Genomic DNA, 27,101 nt, shown 5'->3' with positions numbered 1-27,101 from the left:
ACTGTGGAGCCTCGTTGGCTGGCTGAGACACACACACATACACACACACACACACACACACACACACACACACACGCACACACACACAGACACACACACACACACACACGCATACACACACTTCCATTCACTCTTCCTCCTTTCCCTGAGATGCCCTGCCGTTCATCCTGCCATCTCTGGTCGTCACTCTTCCTTTTCTTATTTTCATTTCCTTTTCTCTTTCTGCTGATGCAGTAATGCTCTCTGTTACAGCACGGCTGGTTAACTATGCGCATATGTTTGTATTTGTGTGAGTACATATGTGTAATAATGAAGCATTTAGCCTATTGTTTCTACTCCCCCCATTGTGTGGCAGCAGCTCTAAACAGGGTCCAGTTGAGGTTTGTTTTTGTTGGATTATGTGCAAAGTTGTTACATCCATCAAATTAATTTCACGGTGTTATTATGTCTATTGTATAGAGGTCCTTTTTCCAAAACTATCCAAGGACATTCAGATAGACCCCAGCAGACCAAACTGAGAGGGAACTAATAAGCAACAATAAATTTCCCTCTTCCCCTTTACTTAACAGTTCACACTGGCCATCTTGACTCACAAAAATAAATTTTATCCAGTGACGATTATGACTTTAATTAAAACCCAGTTGACAGGGTCAGACTCTGGTCCTGATCTGGGTCTCAGTTACACAGAATATGATGCACTTCAGAAAATCATCTTGGGAGTTTTTTAATTTTTTTACATAATTTATTGGCAGTTTAGCCAGAATTTGACAGTGGATTAGATTTGAAACATGAGCTGAGATGATGTAAAGCTAAGGACCGCTGCTGGAATCAAATCAGGACCATTGCGACCACTTTTCACACATTTCAGACCACCGTGCCACATGGACCCAAAATGTAGAAAATCTAGGAAAATACTGTGCACCGCCTCATATCAGTTAATGTCAACTTACTCTGGTTAACCCTCATCCACCATTTTGGATTATTTGAATACAATTCCTCATATTTGATATATATATTGAATTTATCATCATCATAATTGACTAATGTGCGGTGCAGGAGGCATTGCCTGCAAGATGGGGGCTCCTTTCTGTACTTGCATCTTCTTGCCTTTTTCCTTTTTTATGCTTGTCTACTTTGAAGACTGGAAGAAACTCTCTCTCTCTCTCTCTCTCTCTCTCTCTCTCTCTCTTTCTCTCTCTCTCTCTCTCTCTCTCTCTCTCTCTAACACACACACAAACACACACTCTGTCTTTCCTTTCTTCTTGCATCTGACTATAGTGGATGTCCATGTCCACACTCTGTGAGTCTCTTATGTTTTGTTCAGAGAGTCCCACAGATTCACAATCTCTTACCAGTGCAGTGCGGTCTGTGTGTGTGTGTGTGTGTGAGTGTGTGTGTGTGTGTGTGGGTACTGTCTCGTGGCCCCGGGGCCTGTTAGTTAGTGTCTGGGCCATGCCAGTCAGCCGAGGGATGGAGGGATTGTTTGCTCTGAAAGTGAGTGAAGCTTTAGTTACTGTGGGGGAGGGGGAGATCACAGTGTGTGTGTGTCTGTGATTGTTCAGTCGAGAACAGATTTTATGAAACGGATATAAAACTATTAATGCGTCATTGGTCCCTCTCTGATTGTGCAACAAGTCCTCCACAGTAATCAACATAATGATTCATATGAGCCTTTTACAACCTGCCACGTCCATATAATATGATAAGATATAATACGTAACAATTCTTCATTAAAATGTTTAAGAACTGACTTCACCCATGGTATATATTTTGTATACTTGTGTCTATTGTCTTAAATGTGTCCAACAATGTTAAAACCCAGAGAAACCCCACATTTTATTCAAGGTATCAGGAAGTTTCAATTCTAATTGCGTCACGTTCCGAGGAAAACATCATATGACGAAGGAAAACCACACAGTTAGCTAGTCGACTGTTTTTATTGGTCACTTAATACATGACCTCATCTGTGATCATGATTTGCTCCTGAGTCGCGTCAGGTAGATTTTCAACGGCTATGATGATGAAGGAAACAACTCCTATCGTCCCACGCTGCCTCTCTACATCATTGAACTAGTGGCCAAAGTGACATATTGTAGGATTAAGCTGTTATGTTGATGGTGAGGTGAAGACTGTGGTTATTGTGAGACCAAGGCTGATTGTTGTAAGGTGTAGGATGCAAACCATTGTCTGTAACCTCATTTCGAGAAATGTCACAACAGATTTTCCGCTTGAATTCTATCGTATTATTATTATTTACGTAAGATTTGTTAATTTTAGTGTTTGAGCATTTAATCAGTCCTGTTGTAATTCCTGAGGACAGTGCAACAGCACAGAACAGAACAGGGCTGTTTGTATCTTTATAATCCTTCTCCCCCAGTGTTGGGAACATCCTGTAGCATGTAGTGTTGCTCCACACATGGCTAAAATTTGTCCTCATTGTAACTTTCTTGTTTTTTTCTCTCTCTCGTCGCTCTGGTCATGTGTGAATATCAAAGCCTGACAAAGCAGGCATGACCAAACACCGACTGTCAGCCTCGCTGCCTCAGAAGAAAAGCAGAGCAGCGACTGTCACATCTGTCTTCTCCTGCGATGTTGAAAATCATTTTAATTGAGAGCAAGGATGAAGGAAATATTGCCAGGAATATATTTGGAGGCCAAATTCAAACAGGGTTGCAGTACAAGAATAAATGATGTTGTATGAATCAAAGATGGCAATATTGATTTACATCTTTTTTTTGTACATTATGCATCGATGTGAAGTGGGTCCAAGGCAGTGTTTAGAATTTAACAAAATCCAACGAGAATGGCACTCAGCAGAGCACATACCTCAAGGCCAAACAATCCTTCATGTCTTTCTAGCTCTAATATGAATAGTAAAATGAATTAGTCTAATAATCTGCTCCAAACTCAACAAACTCATACGTCAACACTAGAAGTCTGGAGCAAATTGGTTCAAGTACCTTTTCATGCTGACAAATAAACAGACAAACAGAAATGAATGGAAACATGAAGATCGTGGTCTCGGTAACAGACCTCACTACTTTGAACCAATGAAATTAGTTTTAGAGATTATAATAAAATATTGAGTAGTGAAAGTTGATAGTGGAAACTATCATCTGAGATTGTAATTTGACCACTGGTATGAATGGGAGTGTGACTGGTTGTTGTGTCTCTGTATGTTTGCTCTGTGTGTCGCCTGAGAACTCCAGGGAACTCCAGCGTCAGATGGGATTGGCTCCAGCTCCTGATGCATCGCTCAAAGGAGTAGCGATAGAGATGATGGATGGATTATTACTTTGATGAGAAATGTCATGTTCCAAAGTCAAGAGGAAATGAGATGTTTGGCAGTTTTGTAAACTACTGCTGTGCCCGTTGTAAACCTGGACTGTTTGCTTGGCCTGTGGTGATGCTGGTTGCGCTACAGAGCGCTGGTCTCCTGCTTATTCAAAGTTTATTCATACTGAACATGTCCCACGTCCAAATCGCACCGAACGCTCCTCGAGACATGTGAGCCAAAGACAGACAAAGATTTCTGAAATCAGTCAAGAGACGAAATGGAAAAACAAGTGTTTTGTGTACAAACAGTATCAGTATTGATGTAAATATTAAGTATGAGTTACACTTTTAACATGGAGAACTAAAACATACAGTTTGCACTTTGTCACATTTGGTTTGTAGGTCAACAAACATCTCAACAAAGTAGAGCAAATGTGAACAGGTCGGGAAGCAGTTGCCCTCCTATGAAGGAACCAGGAGTGCTGTGCTTGTATTCTTCACCCAGTTCAGAACTGTCTGAGGCTGACAGCTTCTTGCCCCATTTTCAAGCTTGTCCTGAAAAGGATCGATCCACTTGTCTGTGGCGTTGCACAAACTGGTTCACTGGAAGCAGAAGCCTTATTGTGTCTCCTAAATCTGCATCTTCACGAGGTGGTTTTGAGTCCTTAGCGAAACAATAATTATCATCCCTGAGACCAGATAATCATATCGTCATCAGTTATCAATAAAGATTTGTGTAAACGGGGTTGGAGGTTTAATGGCGAATAATATCTCAGGATTATTTTAACCCCGCTGGTTTGTCTGAGTTCCGGCCCCGAACACTCACTGACAATATATCTGTTTTTCTGTTTTTCTTTCAGAGTGCGGCCGCTGCCCCAAGTCCAGTGATGGGCAACATGCCACCCAACGATGGCATGCCAGGGGGACCCATGCCGCCGGGCTTCTTTCAAGTAAGAAAAATAACTTTCTCTCTGACTTTATCCCTCACCCACCCCCACCTCTACACACACACACAAACACACGCACACACACACACTCCCCCACACCCCGACAGCGCCTCCACCCCTCCCCTTTCCACCGCTAAGCCTATCCTTCTGTCTCCTCCTCCTTTTTTAGCCTCTTTAGCTGTCCTAATCCCTGTCCAGATGTGTTCCCTTCTCTGTCTCTCTGCCTCCGTCCCATATGTCCACGCTGGGATTGTTAACTCCTCGTCCTCTGCCTGATGCTGTGATGATGTGCTGACAGACTGACAATGTTTTTTTTTTAATACAATGTGTTTTGCACAAATACAAGATGTTGTTGAGGAGAGGAGAGGAGAGGAGAGGAGAGGAGAGGAGAGGAGAGGAGAGGAGAGGAGAGGAGAGGAGAGGAGAGGAGAGGAGAGGAGAGGAGAGGAGAGGAGAGGAGAGGAGAGGAGAGGAGAGGAGGCTATTTCTCTGGTTTGTGTTGCTTCACTAATTCCTGCTGTCATCACTGTTCTCTGAAGGCTGTCTCAGAGGCTGAGGAGGTCACAAACACACAAACTCTCCCCTCTCTCTCTATGTTTCCATCACTCTCTTCTCTCAGACACACACACACACACACACACACAAACAAACACACACACACACACACACACACACACACACACACAAACACATACACACACACACACACACAAGCCTTATTTGACACTTGACACTCATTAAACTATCTTTCAAAATTGAGGTTTTGAAACATCTGATCCTACAAATATAGAATTGCTGAGGGTGAGAAGCAAACTAAAAAATTAAATTCACTCAAAGATTTTACTCCTTTAAGTACATTTTAATGTCTCGATTGAAATGTTGCTGTCTTGATGATTGTTTGAGTAAAACGGTAGCTGCAAATCATTTGCAAATATTAAATTCTTAGCATTATAATGAATTCAAAGGTATAAAGCTGGCTGTGTCTGTTTTATCAGAACAGGTAGAACATTTTCTTTTGATTTTAAAGACACATGAGAAGGTGAAGGACACTACCACCATCAGACAGTTAGCTTAGCTTAGCACAAAGACTACAAACAGGGGGAAACAGCAAACCTCACTCTGATCAAAGGGTCACGAAAAATATATGTTAGACACACTTTTTTTAAGTGTGTACAACAATGGTTTTATTCCACGTAATCTAATAAACTACTGTGTGTAGCTTTATATTTACTGCACCAGTGTTCTCATTTAATATGTAATGCTAGAAATCTCCTCAAAAATCTTGAGGGCTCTTATTTAAAATGTGGTGACAAACGTAGCAGTCCTCTCAACTAAACGTGGAAGTACTGAAATTATTCGTCACCTTAATCAGACAAATTGAGAAAATGATTAGCCGGAAATTTGGATAATTAGTTATACTTCATTTAAATTATCAAACGAAAAAGTGTGAAATATCATGTGGCTCTGGTAAAACAAAACATGCGATTTGATGAGGTCAAAGATGAGGGGTTTTTCCCTATTTTCACTAAATTATTAATAAAACATAATAAAAAGTAATAATTTGTTGGAACTCTAATATAGTAGTAGAGTATAGTATAGGTTAGTGTTCTTCTTATATAACAAAATAATAACAAATTGCCATTATGCTTTACATACTGAAAAGGACTGAGCATGTTTTATGTATTTACTTCTACTGGGTATTTACTCGGTTATGCTTGATCTATTAGTACATATAAACGGGAAACTGTAGAGCGATTTGCTTGCATTGTCTTGTGCCGGCTGATTGGCAGCATGTCGTGCGCTCTGCAGATTGTGTGTGTGTGTGTTTGTTTGTGTGTGTGTGTGTGTGTGTGTGTTCTGGGGTCGCAGAGAATGTTAATGATATATGAGCAGTGAGCAGGGCAGAGAGAAAGCTATCTGATGGTGTTGCGTGAGCGACATTGCTTTCCATAAATAGACCCTGTGTGCATGACAGACAGACAGATAGACAGACAGGCAGGATGGGTAGAGAGGAGACACGCAGAAGAAAGGGGGGGTAGATTCAAAGACGCTTTATTCTCTTCTCTTCTCTTCTCTTCTCTTCTCTTCTCTTCTCTTCTCTTCTCTTCTCTTCTCTTCTCTTCTCTTCTCTTCTCTTCTCTTCTCTCAGTAAAACGTACTAGTACACTGGGGTGTAGAGGCACAGAGGATCAGGTTATATAAATACGAGATTCGCTGCCTCTAGGTGTCGCACTAGCTTCGGCATCTCTGACTATAATAAATGCTTCGTCAGCCACGACTCTATTCTCCTTTCAGCCACAACAACCCCCTTCCTCCCTGCTCTCAGTAAAGAGATTTGAAGCCCAGTGAAAGTTGCATCTAAACAGACAGCTGAATAAAGTGACCCTGTGATCTACAGAGCTTCCATGCGACAATCTATTGGTGCTCCTCTGCGAGACGCCTGGTTGTGTTGTTTTTGTGTTGGAGATGCTGTATCCTTTTGCAGCCTCAAAGTTAGCAAAGTCTCAGCGGGTATGTATGGTGGCTAGTAGCTATTTAGCATGTCTACAATTTGAAGCCTAGCCATGCCATGTTGTGTGGAGCATGCTGCCTAGACTGGAGGAAAATAAATGAGGTTGTCATGATGGTTGGGGCTTAAAAGCACCATGGTGTCAGGTGTCAGGTGACCTGTGTGTTGACTCCTTTTTGTTCTCTGAAAGACGTCAGAGTGCCGAAAAAGGAGAAAAGTTGCCGTCCACCTGGTTTTCATGTTTGCCGATGTGATGTGGAGCTATCTCTCTTTATAAACGTTGGGAGGGCCAATGGTCTCACTGGGAGAGACCACAGACTGTCCATAAAGATGCCTCTCCACTGACTCCCACTGTCCACAAATGAAGCCACAATATCCAATATGTGAAAGCTGCCATATTGCACATTTGGAGCCTGAGACTGCCCAGTAGTGATCGGGGGATGGAGCCTCAGCAGCAGAGTCTCATCGATACACATGTTAGAAAGTCGCCACTGTCAATCATCATGTTTCACCCTTTTTTTTATTGCTTCAAATTACTTTTTAAAACCAAACTTACCAGAAAAAAGAGCTCTTGAAACATCAGTGTCGTAAGAATGACTTAAAATCACAAAAACCATTGTCGGGAAAATGTATTTGACATCTGCTTTTACTTTTTGTTTAATCCATTTTCCCATCCACTAACATGGAGGAGGCCGAACTTTAATGTGTCTGAGTAATATCATGTGGTATTTTTCAACTTCAACCACAGCTGAAACACGCAGAGTCCTGTCTTATGTGGCTGACGCTCACACCTTGGTGAAGTAATATTTGTAATCAGCACTGAAAGGCTACTGAGTTTTCTATAGTTCATTTATAGATGCAGGTGAAGGGGAATTTGGTTGATCATTCCCTCTCACAGATTTTACTTCTCTCTGCTCAGAGATACACTGGAGGTGAGGTATTGTCATTGTCCGGCTGCCGACAACAACACAATGAAACTGAGTACGAAAGATTGAAATGTTTATTAATGTGAACACTGCTTTCAAGGCAGACTTATAAATGGATTGTATCTAGTTAAAATGAATTTCCTGCGTTCTCCCGCCACCTTTCCCTCTCTCCCTTCATACGCCTGGCATTCCTCTCCATGACATTTCCTCACTCTCTCTGTGTTTCCCTTGTCTTTGAAACTATTATTTTCTCGCTCTCGCACACACTGCCTCAGTGACACATGCTTACTCACCGACTCTGTTGTGTGTGAACTGTTTGCATGCACTCTCCGCGAGTGTGTGTCTGTTGCAGACTTTTGAAAAATGTCTCTTTCTCCCAGTTGCACTAGCGCTGTAATTAACATAGGTGACCCCAACACTGTTATTGGCTACAGTCCTGGGAGAGAAGGTGGAGGAGACAGTGAAGGAAAATGGAGGTGGAGGTAGGAGGGGATCGTCCGCTCCTACGCTCCCCTAGTCTGTAGCTCACAAGACGAGCCTGACATCGGTGTCCTGCAGCGAAAGAGAAGCATGATAAAGAGAAAGACATGATTTAGGCAGGGAAAAGAAAAAGAGAAGAAAGGCTGCAAGTGTTTGCATTTGCCATATAAGCCATCTCTTCTCTGAGAAAGTCCATTGCTGCTGCATCATGGCCCTCTGGGAAGGACAAGCAGGGGGAGGGAGAGGACGAGGGTGGTGCTGGGTGGGTGAGGGGGGTGTTGGAGCAAGAAGAGACGGAGTTAATGACAATGAGGAGGAGGAAAGAAAGCGTAGGAGGAGAGAGGACGACGAGATTTCAGAAAAGTCTTTCAGAGATCACAAAAATACCAGCTGATGACAAAAGTGGACAGTTGATGGATTAACCTCCCATCTGCTACGTGGACAAGGCTGTAATATAAAACATTAAGGATACATCCACACGACTACGGTTTGGTTTGAAAACGCATTGCCACTGCTTCGGATACAGTTTTAGAGCAGCTAAATCTGTGAAGTTTGGAAACACTGCCGGCCCTGTTTTAGTTTGAAAACGTGGGAACACTGTTAGTCTGGAAGGACAGAAATGTAGATGTTAGTAAACAATGACGTAGACACTCTATTTGCTCATTGGGTCTTTTCGTTCATGACGTAGCCTCTGCTGATGTCGTCGGGCTCCTATCACATGAAATCACTTCCAGAAGAAAATAACCAACATTAGCTTTGCCAATCAGTGTAGGACACAACATGGATAATCAGTTACAAGTGTTGCTGACCCTGTTGTCTTTGTTTACTGTTGTTGTCCAGTTAAATTCTGTGTGTGTTTTGAAGGAGAAAAGTTAATATTCGTTCAATCTGCAACAATTCTGCAACCAACAACCAAATCCCTCCTATTTACACTGGCATGCACAAGCCCAGTGTACATGAGCTGTCCCAGGACGTTTTTTTTAGAGGTGTCAGTATTGATTGATACGGACTCATAATGCTTGTGAAGACAGAGATCGTATGCATAATAATTACTCAACCGTATAACTATGGTTGTAGCCTAAGATTTGCGGTGTAGTTTCTTTACAGCGTCAACTGGATAGTAAGAAAATCTGGAAGAAAGCAGCATAAATAAGAGCATTAGGCTTCTGTCCAGGAAAAAGCAAATAAGATAAGATGTGCTCTTTGGAGATTTATGGTCCATCTGTCAAACAATGCCCCCCCAAAAATCCCTCTTTGTCTACCTACTGATCTACATGTGTATGTCAGCTACTCAAAAAACTTAATGTGATCCATTAGGTCATAAACCAGTTAGGGTGGGACGACGTCTTTTGACTAGACTAGAATCGCTCCTCCTGCCAAAAAAAAGAGGAGAGAATTCAAAGTCAAGGGCAGTGTGTTTTACTGCAGGTAATTGCGGCACTTCAGAGACAATACCAAAATGCACAACAAGAGGATTAGGTTTGATTACACATTTAAGAACAAGCAACTTGGGTATCAAATACAACTTCAAGAACCTGTTAGAAGCTGACACATGGCAGCCACATGGTGAATCAAGGAGACATCTGCTCCCTGTGATTTATTTATCAAAGTTAAGACTGATCTCCGGGTCTGTTCCGGGCAGTTGTTTTACAAAGATGCGGATTATAAAGGTGAAGTGGCTTTAGAAAGGGAACGGGAGTCACATCTCGATATCTGTTTGCAGACGTGTTGGTTTTTCTGTCACATATGAAGAACGCAGCAGGAGATTGTTTGGGTCAGACGTGTTCACAACAACAGAAACATGTCGGTCACATGGAGGCAAGAGGAGGTGCCTATAGGTAGAGCATACAGGAGGCAGGACATGATGTATCATCAACACCAGCGTCAGCCCTTATTACCAAAAGCTCTAGGATCTCATTGTCTTTCCGAGTTGACATCTTCACTGCCATCTTCTATGTTTTTCATCCTGAGATATATGTCCTCTTCCACTTTCACGACTGTCAGGTGTTCAAAGTGTCATCAACACTCGCTGGCCGGGAATTTGTGAACATTTTCCTGCTGTATTCTCGTATGGGCTCAACCAGACATTTTGCTTGGGGGGAGTTGGCAGGAAAAGTGGAGTTGGTTTGCGTTCTCACATCCATTTTCTGTCTGATCAGGGTCAGTGTTGTTCCTTCAGTTGGTTTAATGAGGGTCAGAAAGATAATTATCTCAGGTGGATTGTGGCCCCAAACACTGAATATACCTATTGGTTGCAGCGGAATCCAAAGAAGTGAAACATAACTGTGACATCCACCGATTTAGCATAAAAAGCTCAGTGAAACACTTGTATTTCTACCATATCTGAAATTCACAGAGCTGTGAATGGGACAAACACTTAGGGACCAACTTTTCATGTCTGTTGAAAAGGTTATGTTCATATCATCACTGCTTATCCTGGAGAGGACGGCGACTAAAACAACACTACTACAATTCTCCTTAACTGACATCTTGAAATCACAGAGCAAATGTCTCCTCTGTCCATTGTCTGCCTGTTGCTCCTGTTCGACTGAGTTCAGACCCGTTTGATAACAGTCCCTACTGTTAAACAGTGGCTTGACTGTAGCCTTTGTCTCCTGCTGTTCATACTTCATCCCTATCAGCAGCATGTTTCTGATCCGGCATGTTTTATCTGCCGGGGGCAGACGGGAGAATTTGCTACGAACTGTCTCAACTTCAGGTGAACGCTCCTCCTAGCTGAGGAAGAGGGGACCACACACACACACACACAAACACACACACACAAACATACAAACATACAAACATACAAACATACAAACATACAAACATACAAACATACAAACATACAAACATACATACATATACATTTTAAATCATTTGCTACCTTCCTATGGCTGTAAGCATTTCATGAGCGTCCACAGAGAGAAAAGCGTGTTCCCATCTCTGAGCTGACGCGTGGCCAAGCTATATACAGTGAGCGAGCAGGAGACCTACTGCTGCCACCGCCGCTCTCTCTGGAATGTTAGCAAGGAATGACAATGAGTGTGCAGTCAGTGTGTGTTTGTGTGTGTGTGTGTGTGTGTGTGTGTGTGTGTGTGTGTGTGTGTGTGTGTGTGGTGCTGTCCCTCCTGGCTTTGTTTGTTGTGTTCAGTGATGCAGGCTGCTTTGTGTTCTTGCTCTTGGTTTGTGTGTGTGTGTGTGTATGTGTGTGTGTGTGTGTGTCCAGTGGTTTCATGGCAGTTACACACTGCCCTCTAGTGTTACAAGAGGTAAATATGAGGCAAAACTGAAATGACTGATATTCTTCCATCCCTCTCTCTTTTACACATAATCTCTCTCTCTCTCTCTCTCTCTCTCTCTCTCTCTCCCTCTCTCTCTCTCTCTCTCTCTCTCTCTCTTTCTCTCTCTCTCTCTATCTCTCTCTCTTTTAGTGGTCCATCAGGGGCAACGGTGTGGGTCTTCCTTAAGCTGAAATGAGTGGTGGGGAGGCGAGGGGGGGTTGTGTTGATGGGTTTGTGGTACTGTGCCAAGCTGTTATCTCCTTAGCCGGGTAGAAAATGATTTTATTAATTGCTTCATTTAACGCTCCCCATGTTCCTCCTCCTTCTCCCCCGCTCTCTCTCTCTCTCTCTGACACAAATACACAAACAACACCACGCAATCACACATGCACGCTTGCACACACTCTGAACCCAACCAGGCTACTTTTCAAACTCGCCCCGTGTTATACCTCTGTGACAGTTGAAATGTTCTGTCTCTGCGTCTCTCTGCAGGGACCTGTAGAGAGAACAGTGCAGCCATAAAGGCCATATGCCGGCCCATTCAGATGTAATAGCAGGAAGGCCCAGGGAGGCCCAGCCCGAGGAGCCATGCTCCATTATGGCACATTATAGAGAAGAACAAGAGACATGTGTGAGTGTGTGTGAGAGAGTGTGGGTGTGTGTGTGTGTGTGTGTGTGTGTGTGTGTGTGTGTTCTGAAATAAATCTGTTCTTGTAGCCAGTTAATGTGGACTCGACTCCCGTTTTGGGACAAAAACCTGGTCCCCAAAAGATGAACTATTAAGTTTTACAGTTAAGACTTGAGTTTTGGTTATTAGTTCAAAATAAGGGTCGAGGCTCAGTCATTTAGTGATCATGGTCCCAGTTAGTGTACGGATTGGAAAATGAATGTAGGTCAATGCAGTGTCCTCTTGACTAAAACTGGTGTGTGTGTGTCTGTGTGTAGAGGGGAAGCAGACTGCTGCAGCTGGGTCAGTGCAGTCAGACCCCGCAGGGATGTCTTGTTAGACACACACACACACAGAGCGGCTTGGCAACAACAATAACCTCTGAGGTCAGACAGAGCTAGCGCTGCATTAGCCCCGGTGTGAACCTGCTGAGAGTCGGAGCGAGCCAGTACAGCTGGTGTTAACCACCCAAAACATACACACAGAGAGTGGCTGAACAACCACCGTGGCACCGCTACACACGTCAAACGTCAGCTGTGCCAACGCACTCAGAGAGAACACTGTATGTGCAACTAAATAAACATTTCCACACCGGTGAATAGAGTATTGACCAGCTGTGTGTTGTCTGGCTGTCGCTTGACAATATCTCTAATGGATAGATCAATGCAGCAGAGAAGTAAACCGCCCTGTTTATAAAGAACATACAAACCTGGCTGCTTGCACTGTCCTCAACACTTGTTAGACAAAGGGTTACATGAATAAGTGCTCTACTCATGAATGGCATCGTTTAAACGTGTGTGTACAAGCTCCTTCCTCCTGCCAAAACCTGTGTTCTTATACAGTGTACCTGGCAGCGCCGCCGCACCGTATCTGCGCCTGTGGGAACACACTTGTTTCAAGCCGTCAGTCAGGCATGTTTATTTTCCCACTGTAGCAGCGCCCACAGGCTCCTGGTGCTCGACTCTGTCGGCGCTCCACAGCCACGCCAGCGGAGCGCTCAGTGGGCAGGGTGGGAAACGATGAGGGAGAGAGCGAGCAGGGAGGGAGATTTAAAGTGAGAGATGACTGTATCCGAGCAGCTGCTGCCTGCATGAAATATGATGCGCTCAGGTGAGGAGGTCTAGACTGTTGTGCGGTGATATTTGTGTTATTGCTGAAGTAATTAATCGGGGAAAGTAAAGGGGACAATTATTATTAATTTAACAAATTGATTATTATTTTTTGAAGTACTTAAAAAAAACATTGGCATTCATTAGTAAGAGATTCTAAAAAAAATGTGTCCCTTGCTGATCCATCCTGGCAACAGGAGTGTCTCGGGAATGCATGCAAAAGTATGTAAGCATGTTTGTAAGAGCGTGTGTGTGTCTGTGTGTGTGTTTGTGGAGGAGTCTTCTTTGTCAAGCATATCTTTATCATTGTATTTTAGGTTAGGATTCTTTTCGCGTTACTCATAAAAACTGTTTGTGTGTGTATGTGCATTATATTGCACACTGGTAAACCCCTGATCCCTGAGTTTTTCCCTGTGATGCTAGATACACATCTGTTGAAGCAGAAAACTCGGTCAACACACACTCATTGTACAAACACAAACATATACAAACCAACACACACACACACACACAGGTATTCAGCACATGAGAGAAGTTGGTCCTGATGTCACCTGTGAAAAGAAAAGACAGATCTCATATTCACAGTTGTCACTATCTTGGTTGCACCACACACACACACACACTATCTGTAATGTGACACTATAGCAGAGTACCTGGCGGAGGCGCTGACAGACTCGTAGATAAGCCTGGTCTGACAGTGGGTGGTCCTCTTCCCTCTGTAGTGATGTTCAGCTAGATCTCTGCTGGAGCGGCTGCTGCTGCTGGAGTCATGTGAGGCTACTGTAGGAAGAGACAGAGGTCAGAGGTCACACACTCCTCTGATACTGAATTAACTTTAATGTAATCAACACTGTTTGTTTTGAGGGACTCAGGAAAGGGTTCATCTACTCACATACTGAAATTGCGGTTCACATACCAGTGACAGTCTGAGTGCATTTAAGTGACATAATAATTTCTGGTATTTTCAGCCCGGGACTAATTTCTCTGTGTTGAGCTGTAATGATGTTTGATTGGGTTCAAATATTTCTCTGTGGAGGGGAAACTAGCAGCAGGATTAACCTTCCATTGGTGGACAGCAGCACCGAGCATCGGCATTTAAAAAATAAGACAGGAAAACAACCTGAAATATACTTTGTCGTAACTACACAATTGCATTCGAACTTTGATTAAAGTCCACCTCCTGCATTGATCAGACCTCTTCTGGAAAATGAACAATTCCTGCCCATGGAAATCAATGTGAGTGTCTGCAAATGTCAGTGAAAAACCTTTTCACATCCACTCCTTATTGATGTATCAGAAGAGATATTGTGTTATTAACACACTTAGTCTGGACATGCTGCATTTACTCCCTGAATGTCAATTACAGCTGCATTAAGTGACGCTGACCAATAGGTGGCAGAAATATTTTATATTGCAGTAATTTACCAGAGTTGGTAAGAGCTGTTTTTCTAAATGTCTAGGTTGAATGGATTTGCCATGATGCATTTTGTTTGAATGTAATCGAATGGCTCCCGCTCTGCTTGTCTGTGGCGCCTCCTCGGCTGACTCCCGGGTGGCATGCTAACAGATGAACCTACAGATTTGTTGAAAAACTTAGTTTCATGGTACAAAGTCAACAAACAGCCTTATCTTGATTTGTTAGCTTGCTGTCTACGATGGAGAACCCAGTATGCTTCCATACACTGCTTCTCAGATGCTGCGACTTTGCTAGCTAGCGTCCTCCATGCAACAGGTCAAACTGATGGTGAGCGCCCTCTGTTGGAACACGAGGCAAACTACTTACAACGTTCTGAGGCGCTTCTTGACTGTATATTTAGAATTTGAACATTTGGAATATGAACTTTTCACCTCATGTTCCAATTAATGTTTTAATTTCGAATACGTCTGCTCAATATTTGTGTGAGATAGTCGTTACATATTTCCATTTGTCTCTCCTCAGTGTCAATATAGTCGGGTATCATGTCATGCTGTTTTGAACCTGAGTTGCTGGTGGTGTGTTTCGTTGTTTTCTGTTGTGTGGTTCATGAGAGCTGATAGAATATAATCGTACTGACGGGTCAAACCGAATTGTGGCTGGGAAGTAGCCAGAGATGGCAGGAGTTTGGTGTTGATTCTCAGCTGGACTGGCAACTGTTTTAAACCATTTCAACAACAACTACTGCAAATAGTTATTTATATGGAAGCATTTGTTTCAGTAATATTGTCAGAAACATATATAACTGCAGGTTTCAATTTATGTGAGAATGTACTTATGCATATCATATGAATGTTGCTTTCATTTACTGTATGTGACCTAGTGCTCTCTACTTAAAAAAATTACAAATGATTAAATTATGAATCTCTCATGCAAATTATTACCCATACTATACTGTGGAAGAAATTTCCTTTTAAATCTCATATCCCACAGTGTTTCTAATGAATAACCCCAGTGCTCACCCTGTCAAGGGATATATTGTAAATTTGTTTAATTTAATTTGTTCTAAAGCAGATCGGCAGTATCTGTGCAGTAGATTGAGATCTCTCTGTCTTTCTCTCGTCACCAGGGTCCACCAGGATCTCAGCCTTCCCCTCACGCACAGCCTCCCCCACACAACCCCAGTAATCCCATGATGGGACCTCACGGACAGGTAAGACAGAGACGTTAACTCCATCCTCCTTTTCCTTCCATCCTTCTCACTCACTCAATATCGATTTCAATTACATTGCTTGGCATGGCACGAATACAATATAGAAGACAATCACAATATCATAATAATAATAATAATAATGTTTAAAAAAGCAACAACAATAGTTAAAGGGAAATTCTGGTGTTTATTAATGTGGGTGTATAAATGAATGATACTTACAGAAACTAAGACAGTCCATGAAATGTCCACTTAAAGGGCTTTCTTTCCCTATGTGTAATTTTTTAAACCTAGTGCCCCATACAATAATGATAAACAAATATAACAACTATAACAAATAAACAAATGGAGACAATGCCAGTAAGTTGATGATGCTAGAGGATCTATTCACACGTTTCCTACGACCGTAACGCTCACTTGCTCACTCACTCACTCACAGTGTACAAACAGCGCACGGGTCGTTGTTGTGCTAACAGACAGGACAGGCAGCATCCACGATGGTAGGCCGGATGAATAATTTAGCGGTGTTGGCCCAGCTGTAAGGAGCGGAGGTGCATCTGGAGGGCCTCGACTCTCCCTCAGCCCAGCACTCACCATCCCATAGTCCATCAATAGACCATTAATATTGCAGCACAGCCTGACACTGTGCAGCTCTTTGTGCACAAGCCCACACTACAATAACATGGTCGAGAGAGAGAGAGAGAGAGAGAGAGAGAGAGAGAGAGAGAGAGAGAGAGAGAGAGAGAGAGAGAGAGAGAGAGAGAGAGAGAGAGAGAGAGAGAGAGAGAGAGAGAAAAGAAAACAGTAGTAAGTCTCCTCTCCAATCTCACCCCAAGGGGTAACCACAATTATATAACTTGTTCTCCACTTATGCACACACACTCTGTCATAGGTCACCTTCAGAGACTTTACATAGACTTACATTCATTTCCTCGTCATTTTCTTAACCTGTCCAGAACATTACACACAGTATATAATTACCAGTGAAAACCAGTCTCATCTTGTCATCTATTTGTGCTGCGCTTACCACCCGAGTGAAGCTACTAACACGAACATTATTCTGCTGTTCATGCTCCGTGACAAAAAACACACAGCTCTCACCCAACCCACAGCCAAATCAGCATGTTTCCCCTTGATACTCAAATATTTGCATTGACTTTTGCAATTAAATCTCATCGTCTGACAGAGAAATATGGCTCCGCGGCTGTGGGCATTTGTAGTTGCGGCAGCGCACTCTCACAGGTAAATGTGAAAACCATCTGTCCGGGGCGCTTTACATTATTCACCGGTTGTGCTCTGGCACTGCGTGTGTCCCGGCCAGCCGGTTCTCGTCCCCTCTCCGTGCTCAAACATCTGTCTCGGTGGCGTCTTCAGTTTCTCGCAGTTTGGAATCAAACCATCCATGCAGGCTGTATTTTTGTAGCAGTGCTGTCTGGTGACACACATGCACAAACCCGCTGTGGGAAAAGGGGCAGCAGCACAAAACAGGGAAACGTTGAAGAAGCAGAACAGCTCCTACTCATCCTCCTTCTTCCATCCAACTGTCATGTTTCTCTCATCTTGTTCTGCTCCACCTCCCTCCCGCGCTCCCACATTGTTTTTTCCAGGCAAAGTTTCCAACCTTTATGTGTTCCCCCTCTTATCTGTCTTCTTTACCTTCACCCTAATGGATTTCACCACCTGAGGTCTTAGCAAAACTTAGCAAGCCCCCTCTTTCAACAAAACTTCAACAGTACATTATTTTTCAACACAATAGCTCCCCCTGCCGGTCTGAAATAATAACACACCAAGAGGGGTCAGGTTAGATACACTGAGACATTATCAAATAAGGTTTTCTGTGTTTGGAAAGATTTTTGGTTCTGAAAAGAGAACATATTTGGTTTTGCAGGTACAGGTTTGATTTAGGAAACTACTATTATTATAGTATTTACCTGTACAAAACTGCCTAAATATAGAGGATCCGTGAAAAAACACAGTTAATATTTATCCATGTTAAGACACAAAAGAGCAGGGTGCAGATGTACATTATGTGTGATGTCATAGAGCATGAATTTGATAATAACAGTGGTATATGGAAATATGTACTCTGTGGTGCTTTGTGTATTTTAAATTCCGTGCATTATTCTGATTCTATTTAATTTTCTCAGAAATTGCATCCACTTTACACACGTCTCTATAAATATATATTGTCTATATATCCTTATGCATTTCGGAACCTTACTTTATTAAAAAATGTTGTACTTCAGATTAGCAAATGTTGTAGATTACATCATCTTAATAGATTCTTCATAATCATCAATATGGTTAGAGACAATTCTGAAATTACTGTTTCTGTTATTGAATTCATTGGTTCTGGCTTCTGTTTTCATTAATTAGATGCTAAATTTCACGCTAAGTAAAGGAAATCTTTTGCATGTTTTTGTGGACATAACCCTGGTGTAGAAAGTTGGAAGAACAAATACATCTGTGATATCATAAGACCCGTTTCATCTATTTCATCCTAAACTTATTACAGAAATAAATAGAACTCAGAAGAGTGCGTACCATAGCCAAGGACCAATAGTTTCACCAAATTTTTGATACACTCAGTCCCGTGATATGTTTTTCACCAAGATCCATTAACTATTCTCTTAGATATTTGTGAAAATGTAAAAAAAACTGTATCTTAAAGAAACTGACCAATACCACATCTTTCCACTAAGTTTCTTGGTAATGTATCCAGTAGTTTTGTGTATGATGCAAACTAACAGGCAAGTAAAAGGTGATGAAAACATGACGTCTTAAGTGGAGGTAATAATAACTAACGATCATCCTCTCCCTGTCCTTCCTGCAGCCATTCATGTCTCCACGGTACCCAGGTGGCCCCAGGCCCGCCCTCCGTATGCCAAATCAGCCTCCTGGGGGCATCCCCGGGTCACAGCCTCTCCTGCCAAACAGCCTGGACCCCACCAGACCTCAAGGTAAAGTCCAACATGCAGTGTTATTTCAGAAGAGCTGCACTTATGCAGTCTCATGCCGGTCTCTGAGCGAGCTGCACAATCATTGCTGATGTGAATAGTGCTGTCGTGCTAACAAGCCGCTCTCCATGTCTCACCACAGGACATCCAAACATGGGAGGTCCAATGAGAATGAATCCCCCCCGAGGCATGGGAGGGATGGGTCCCCAGGTAAGCACCAGTCATATGACTCACTCGTACCCATTATAACACAAAGGGCTGTGAGAATACAGCGAGTCGTGACAGTGGCTCGTGTCCTTTATTGTTTCCAGCCCACTGCACTCACTCTGCAGCTGCCCCCACACAGATTTGGTCATTGACAGTTTATGAACAAGCCCAATGTTTGGTTACCCTTCATTCAGAGCCGCCATAAAAGCAGCTATAATGTCAAACCAGCAGCCTATAAACTGCATGCACATGATCCGTCTCCTCTGCTGAGGAGAAGTTTTGGTTGTGCCAGGCTCGTAACTTTTTGCCTTTAAATGTCAAGAGCGCTTTGATGATTAGCTTGGCTCCGACCAGAGCCAACGCCAGTTCTTCATGTGAAATCCTTCCGTCTCCCACCTAGTGTGACGGACTCAGACTGAGTGATCCGCCACCAACACAGTCTGACCACTGCTGCTTTCCTTTTATCGATTTGATCATCGTCGATGTGATTCAGTGTGTACATGAGATGCTTAAACAACAGCTCCATTTGAATCACCATCACCAGACAGCTGCTTCATTCTGCACCCGACCACCTCCTGCTCCAACATCACCTCGCACAAAGACACACACACACACGCACACACTCTCTCTCCCTGTGCCCCCCGGCCCCTCTCTGTGCCACCCTGGCACGGTGACTTTGGCAGTTAGTGCACCAGCAGCTGGTGTGACATCTGCTCGACAAGTGTAATCGTCTGCTGAACAAAACTCTTCCTCTTAGTGGAGCTGCTCTCTGGCCTGCCCCCATACTCTCTGTCTCTCTCTCACACACACACACCCAAGTTCAGGCATGTAGCACCAGCCAAACCCGCCTGCTGGGCAGCGATGAAAACAAACACACAGAGGGGAGCAAGAACACATAGAGACAGACATGCAGAAACACACACCATATACAGACACACACACAGCTGTCCACCGTCACACACAGCCCACTCCAGCCAACCCACACACGCGCATAATTAAACTCTAGTTAGTGGGAGACATGATCACCACTGACCTTCATTAGGATTCAAACCTTTAGACGGAGCAGGTGTGATGTGCCTCCCTGACCGTGTCTTCCTCTCTTCTGCAGAACTACGGTGGAGGGATGAGGCCTCCTCCGAACTCCATGGGGCCAGGGATGCCGGGCATGAACATGTTAGTAGACTCAAAACACACTTCTATGATATTTGACAAATGTTACTCACAGAGATGAGCCTGTTTTAGGTTGTTTTTGTGTATCTATTGTTGAAGTCTCACTCCAGTAGTTTATTAGACAAAATTAAATACTCCAAACCCTCAAAGCTCACCTGTGGCTGAGGAGCCTTTTCCAGCCACTGAGACTCACCCACAAGTTGACAGGATTTGTTCTATAGGTTTGTGACATCACAAACCTTTTTTCCTGCAATGTTTAGGTAATTGTCACGGCTTTGACAGCTTATTTTACTCTAAATGTTTCTTATAACATAAAAGGCTCAAGGGGACATGATAACTGTAATTGGGGAAAACATAAAGCTCAGGTTTGGACACAGAATGCTTTCTCGTGTTTGGGTCAGACTCGGTCAGAAGATCTGGCCCGAGCTTCACTCTAGTACCAGCTTCTCATTTCTCCCTGTGTTTGCCTTTCCAGGGGACCTGGTGGAAGAGGTCCGTGGCCAAACCCCAACTCAAACTCAGTGAGTCACGCTCTCTCACGTCTTAGTCGTCCGTATGACTGTGTTTACAGTAACCGTGTCTCATGTCCTGTTTCATCTGCTCTCTCCATAGATAGCATATTCATCTTCATCTCCAGGCAACTACGTGGTAAGTATCTGAATCGTGTCCGACCACGGGCCATAAATTAGCTATCACGCCGTGATATCTCACAGGCACGCTGCCATCTACATGCACTCAGCGCTCACTTCTCTCCTTTTCCTCTCGCTTCTTCACCCCTCAGGGCCCTCCAGGGGGAGGCGGCCCACCAGGAACTCCCATCATGCCTAGCCCCGGAGGTGAGTTACACACTTCACTTTCCCTTCTGACTTCTGCTTTTATCCGGCGCTCACTGAAGGAGGGCTCTGTCTCAGAAACATCAAACCCGTTCTCTGTCAGAGACACATCTCTCTTTGGGAGACAGGCAGAAATAGGGCTTTAAATACTGCAGGAACTGAGCCTTTAGGAATATTTTTCCGAGTTTAAAACATAAAAAAAGGTAAAATATTGCACTGAATGTGACATTATTCGGTATGTGACATGCATGGAGAATTTAGATTTGGTATCAGACTTTTTGCTACTATTTTCCGCTTAAGGGACATTCTGCAAAACATGGTTTCACAGTGAAGAGAGTTACAGCATGAAAGAGAAGCAGAGGCATGTCTGTCGGCAGTCAGCTGATCCGTCACTCTCATGTCTCTGTGGAGGATTCGCTGCTAACAAAGCACTGTGGGCAGATCGCCTGTAGACGTTCTGTTTCTGTCGGCCTGCGGAGAGCTCCTTTTTGTGTCCACTATTTATTATTTATATACGTACCTCTATTGTGATCCGTTACCGGGGCAACCGTTTTGCACAAAACGCTGCTGCTCACACGTACACCGGGAGAGGAAAACATATTTCCACTGCAGTCGCCAAGACTCTGCGCGCACACACACACACAGACACACACCAAAACCTCTCTCAAAAATGCACTCCTCCCACTCAGTATCGCCCCCCCCTCCCCTCCTCTAGTCACGACATAACAAGTACCTTCAGGAAATCTAACAGGCAACTTCTCTCCACCACTTTGCACATGTTACATCTATCTATCTCTCTTCTTACAATTTCTTAATCCTCTTTTTTCCTGCTTTTTCTCTGTGGCTCTGTTCAGACCTGGTATTAACATGCGTCCTGAGAGAGCCAAACACCAACGTGGTCAAGGTTAAATTCGTCTCTGTTCACACCGGACAATAAAATATGTCCTGAATGTGTCTCCTGTGACCACTAGTGATCAGATCTCACTTCTCCGCTCTATGTGCAAATAAACACGACCATCATTTGTGATTGTGATTTTAATACCAGGTCTTCTTCTATACTTACTACCTTAATGCCTGATCAAGGACAATTCATTCCTCTTACGCTTATGAGGACAGACACCTGAGGAGTGACACAACATGCTGATAACTTGGTCTTACTGTTGTGGAGATGGACTGAGAGTTACATTCCCCATCATTTTGTCCTGGCACTTAAAGTAACATACATTTGTTCTCTGTCCTGTTCTGCCAAAAAAGAACATTTCTGGGTTCTCTCTGGCTGTAAAATAAACAAACTACAAAATTACACTGAAACAATGTCAAACACAGTGAAAGACATCGCCCCTCCAGTGGCCTCAGCTCATTATTTCTCATTTTTCCCCAAACTGTTTGGATTGTTTGAAATTTTTAGACCAATTGGATACAGACAGAGATCAATATAAGTATTTCTGGAACAAGATGTGTTACATTCGCCTGATTTTAAACATCCAATTTTTTGCTCTTCATAGATTCAACAAACTCGAGTGAAAACATCTACACAATGATGAACCCCATCGGCCCTGGTGGAAATAGACCTAATGTGAGTCACATGGGTTTGATCATTTTTGAATCACAATAAATGGCATCAGTTTTTTGTATTTGTACGTTTATTTCTAAATCATTTCCAAGCATGAAAAGAGCAAAAATAAATGACCTCCATGAATTTTCTTGTTATCTGAATAGTTCCCGATGGGACCGGGTCCCGACGGGCCAATGGGTGGAATGGGTGGTATGGAGCAGCATCATATGAACGGGTCACTAGGTGAGTAGTTGAATATGATGTCCAGTGTGTGTAGCCTGTACGGAGTTTGTTCAGAGGCCTTTGGAAGTGAGACTCTGCCCCCCTGTGACTGTCAGAGGAAGTGTTCTCGCTCCTCTTAGTATTGATCACAGCTAAAACAGATTAGTGGGGCAGAGAGGAGGGCGATTGATCCTGTAGATGGGTGAGACGTGGCCAGTGAAGCCGGCCGAGTTGCTGCTCATCTGTATCTGAAACAAATGGCTCAATTAAAGGCCATTAGCAGTGAGAGGGCGGGGTCTTTCTGTTTCCACTGGATATCCTGGAGTGATGTTAAATTAGCAGCTGAGGATCTGCTAACGGTTACAATCACTCAGGTTCGTCTTGTTTTATTGTCTCACCACAGGCTCTGGTGACATGGATGGGTTGCCAAAGGTAAGACAAAACTAACCGATTGGCCGTCTTATTTGTGCTCTTGTTTGTGAGTCCTGGTTTCTTATTGGTTTGTTTCCCATGTTGTAGAATTCTCCCAACAACATGGCAGGCATGAACAATCCCCCCGGCACTCCGCGGGATGACGGCGAGATGGCAGGCAACTTTTTAAACCCATTCCAAAGTGAAAGTGTGAGTGTCCACAAACATTATAAGCTGGGAACAAACAGAGAATATGCTATCTAACTGTGACGAGGCAGAGAGTCACACGCAGTATTGAGTCACTTACTTATGCAGATTACAGTATCTGCACAAATGTCCACTTGTATCAAGCAGCACATTCAGATTTATCCACTCACAAGGAATCAATATACTTGATCCAGTTGTGATGGCTCCAAAATTGAATCTCAAACCAGTGCATTGTGAGCCAACTGTCTGTGGTTGGTCTGGTTTCACAAAACTAGACTTTGAATATGACTCATATCAATCTAAAAGGCATCCGACCGGCGTTCAAATCCTACATTTATCCTTTGCACTAAGCTGTCTGGTTCTTGACTCTCGTAAATGAGACTAATTTGCCAAGTATTCTCAGTAAATTAAGGCATATTTCAAACTAAAAAAAGAACAGCTGTGTGGAAACACTTCTTTTTTTGACTCCATTAGAAAATATTAACCTTGGAAAACAGTCCACAGTTACAAGGTCATCTTTCTTTGGAGATTTAGCAAATATTTGTGTGTTTGTGATACATAATCTTTTGTTAGCTGAAAAATCTCCCCTCAGTGCAGATCTGGAGCAGAGCTGAGAGGCCGTGCTCAGGAAATCAAATAGATTATCCGACATATTTCCTATTTGTCATTTGGTGCCACTGGTCAGCAAGTGGTAACGACTGTTACCGTGGAAACTAAGAAAAAGTAGCATGGAAAACATTTGAATAGTCTTAAATATGTTAAAAATATTATGTTCTAGGTCTTAAATATGTTTAGGCAGGTCTTAATTATGTTAAAGTCCGCACAAATTCCAATCTTTAAATCAGCTTCTGTGGCTTAACTCGGTATCATGGTCAGACGTGTAGTGTCGTGTTCCCAGCTTTACCTAACTCCAGTACAACAACATGCATGCACACGAGCATGGAAGAGAACCACATCATATGCTTTCTCTGACGCATGGAGAGATTGTCATATAGTGATTAATGTGACACTGACATTTTGCCACAGTATCTTCACTGTGATCTGAAACCCCCTTAACATTTTCTCCTTGGGCTGGACTCTGCTCTGCTTGCTGCTGGTTAACTGACATAGACCGTAAATTAGCAAGGGATGTTTGTTTAGTGTCATGGCTGCTGATACTGGACATGGCATTTAGTTTAGTTAGAGGTTCATGCTTTCATCTGTAACTGGGTAGTGAATGAGGTTTAATATAGTTTTGGCTTATCTTTTCTCCCCTCCCTCTGTTTTTTCTCTCTTTTTACAGTATTCACCCAACATGACGATGAGTGTGTGATTTTTATTTTTTATTTTATTTTATTTTATTTCTTTTTCATCTCCCCCTTATCCCAATCTCCCTCTCCCGTCTGCCCCGGTGCATCTTGCATTACCTTCCTCCCTCCATCCCATCTCCTCCTCCTCTTCTTCCTCCTCCTCCTCCTCCTTGTGGACGGTGTGCTGCGCCACACAGCACCTGAGGATACCCCTGGAAAGCAGGACTCCCCATAAGGCCCCCCATCCCAACGCCTGCAAAATGGGTGTGAGAACATGAAAACGGCGTCCAAGCAACATGAAGGGTCTCCTCTCCGCTCCTCCTCGGCTGCCGGGCCCCAACGAGGGGCCCTTGGACAGTGATAGCTCAACCTGCTCCAAGCCCATCTCTTCCAAATGCAAAGCCTGCCCCTATGGGTGTCATGACAGCCCAATCAAGATGCCCCCATTGCATCTACCACCACTCTATTAAATCATGCTGATCATCACTTATGAGGGCATGCAGTAGTTGACTGACAGGGGTGGGGGGGCGTAAACCCTTGTGCAAAAACTCCTGTGGCAGGAATGATATTAAAAAAGAAAAAAAAAAAAGATGAACTGATGATGTTATTTTGGGGCAAGAATGGTTTTCATTAAATGTTTGTATTTTGTTGTTGTTGTTGATGATGATAATATTATGTTATAATTTTCATAATTGATTATTATTCTACTAATGTAGTTATGATTTCCTGTAAAGGGCACATTTTTATCTCAGCAGCAGCATCAACAATGACAATAAGCACACACTCGAAAAAATGCACAATGATTTTCTGTTTACATGATTTTAGGTTATTTGTTGTTTGTTTTTTTGTCACCGTCTCATTTGACGTACCTGTCCTTTTAAAGTTCCTTCCGAACTTGTAGCTCGTGTCTTTGCCTTCCAGATATTTGTAGCAGCATTTTCCATAAACTATCAAACCAAGAGAGATTGTGATAATTGATTATAATTAAGAAGGTTTTGTATCCCGGCTAAAACGCTCCACACAGTCACAACAAATTGCTGTTTTCTGGTTCAAGGTGTCTGTTGACAGGTGCCGGCATTTTGTGGATCCTCTCGTCTCCTCTGTGGATTTCGTCTCGTCTGTAAATACAACATTAGCTTGTATTGTGGCTGTTTTATTATTTGTTATTTACAAGTTGTCTGTGAATCCTGAAATTTGGTTTCTTCCCCCTTCATCACGTCATTTGATTTCAGCCATTTAATGTGGACTCGTTCGAGTGGCACTGTTTCCCTCCCAGGACTCATTCTGGTCTCTTCCCAGTTTTTTTCTGGGCTGTCAGGGAGATAATCATGAGGCTTTCATGCTTTGAGTCTGGGTTGAAGTCGCAGATCCCTTACGATCCACTTTCTGAACCCAGGCTAAATAACCGTCTCCTCAGAGCTCCAACCGACCTGTTCCCTCAGCGAGTCTCTTACGTGTTGGGTAATGGATGCCGTGGATTGGACGGCTGTAGCAGTGCTGCTGATGGGAGCAGAATGACGTACCTACGGGCGTTAACAGGCCATTCTGCCACATTATTCTAAAGAAGAGGAACAATTATCAGATACCGTTGTGGTGGATTTATTCCTATTTTTTGTGGATTTTTTTTTTTTTTAAATGTATACAATTTAGGAGAAAAAAAAGAAACTTACAGCCCATAAAATCTGCACACAAAGAGAAGCCTAGCTACATGTTTCACTATTTAATTTGTTACTTTCTGTTTGTATTGTACTCTTGGCCTGATAAACTCACTGTTTCAAGGAGCACATACTGTGTTCAAACCAACAATAACTAAACAACCAGTGTAGCCTCTATGGGTGATGGGGGTGTTCAACAGGGTGGTCTCCAGGTTTTTGGCTGTCAGTGGCCCGGGAACTCTCTCCAGTGTTCCTTCGATTTAGTGACACACACCTGCCTTCTTTTCCTCTTTCCTCCCATCCCTCACTCCCTCAAAACCTCTCTCCCTTTCTATTTACTTTCTCTTTTTCTGTAAATACTGTATAATGCATTTTGATATCATTGACATGTTTTGATATGTCAGTCACTACCAATGAATACAGCTGAAAGTAAATTATAAATAAAACTGTTCATGTTTTTCACAGAGATCGGATGCGGTGGGGATTTGGCTCGCGTTGCTAAATTTCCATTTTAAGAAATGTATAGACGGTAACACAATAAATGCAGACTGTATGCTAAAGACTTGTTTGGTTGGGGGGAAGATAGGACAGAGAGAGGACAGGACAGAGAGAAGCAAATGAGCTGCGGCGTCCTCGCTCTGCCCTCGTCTCCATACGCTTCAGTTTAAATGTTAATATTGGCTTCGATTGATCGGAATCGTTTTTCTAAAGGGCGTCTTCTCACGAGAAAAAACATGTGACCTCATATTGCAGTTTTTAATATGAAGGATTTTTAT

General features: G+C 43.1%; 1 protein-coding gene across 2 annotated transcripts in view; it reads left to right on the top strand.

Annotated features, from left to right (window-relative positions):
• The window catches only part of ssbp4 (single stranded DNA binding protein 4), an 85,460-nt gene extending 60,184 nt beyond the window's left edge, over positions 1 to 25,276 (top strand). Inside the window, exons 5-17 of one of the 2 annotated variants that reach the window (XM_061077814.1) lie at positions 4,137 to 4,226; positions 15,739 to 15,822; positions 18,653 to 18,779; positions 18,919 to 18,986; positions 20,092 to 20,156; positions 20,629 to 20,674; positions 20,766 to 20,801; positions 20,935 to 20,989; positions 22,492 to 22,562; positions 22,706 to 22,784; positions 23,167 to 23,195; positions 23,283 to 23,384; positions 24,868 to 25,276. In XM_061077814.1, the coding sequence (XP_060933797.1) occupies positions 4,137 to 4,226; positions 15,739 to 15,822; positions 18,653 to 18,779; positions 18,919 to 18,986; positions 20,092 to 20,156; positions 20,629 to 20,674; positions 20,766 to 20,801; positions 20,935 to 20,989; positions 22,492 to 22,562; positions 22,706 to 22,784; positions 23,167 to 23,195; positions 23,283 to 23,384; positions 24,868 to 24,948 (933 nt within the window). In that variant the 3' untranslated portion in view covers positions 24,949 to 25,276. Of the gene's footprint in view, positions 1 to 4,136; positions 4,227 to 15,738; positions 15,823 to 18,652; positions 18,780 to 18,918; positions 18,987 to 20,091; positions 20,157 to 20,628; positions 20,675 to 20,765; positions 20,802 to 20,934; positions 20,990 to 22,491; positions 22,563 to 22,705; positions 22,785 to 23,166; positions 23,196 to 23,282; positions 23,385 to 24,663 lie in introns of both variants that reach the window. The other variant, XM_061077816.1, reaches the window with a different exon arrangement.
• Positions 25,277 to 27,101: the final 1,825 nt, after the last annotated feature.

The sequence above is a fragment of the Limanda limanda genome, chromosome 9 (assembly GCF_963576545.1).
Source record: "Limanda limanda chromosome 9, fLimLim1.1, whole genome shotgun sequence".
Classification (NCBI taxonomy): domain Eukaryota; kingdom Metazoa; phylum Chordata; class Actinopteri; order Pleuronectiformes; family Pleuronectidae; genus Limanda; species Limanda limanda.
This window is presented reverse-complemented; position numbering and strand designations above follow the sequence as displayed.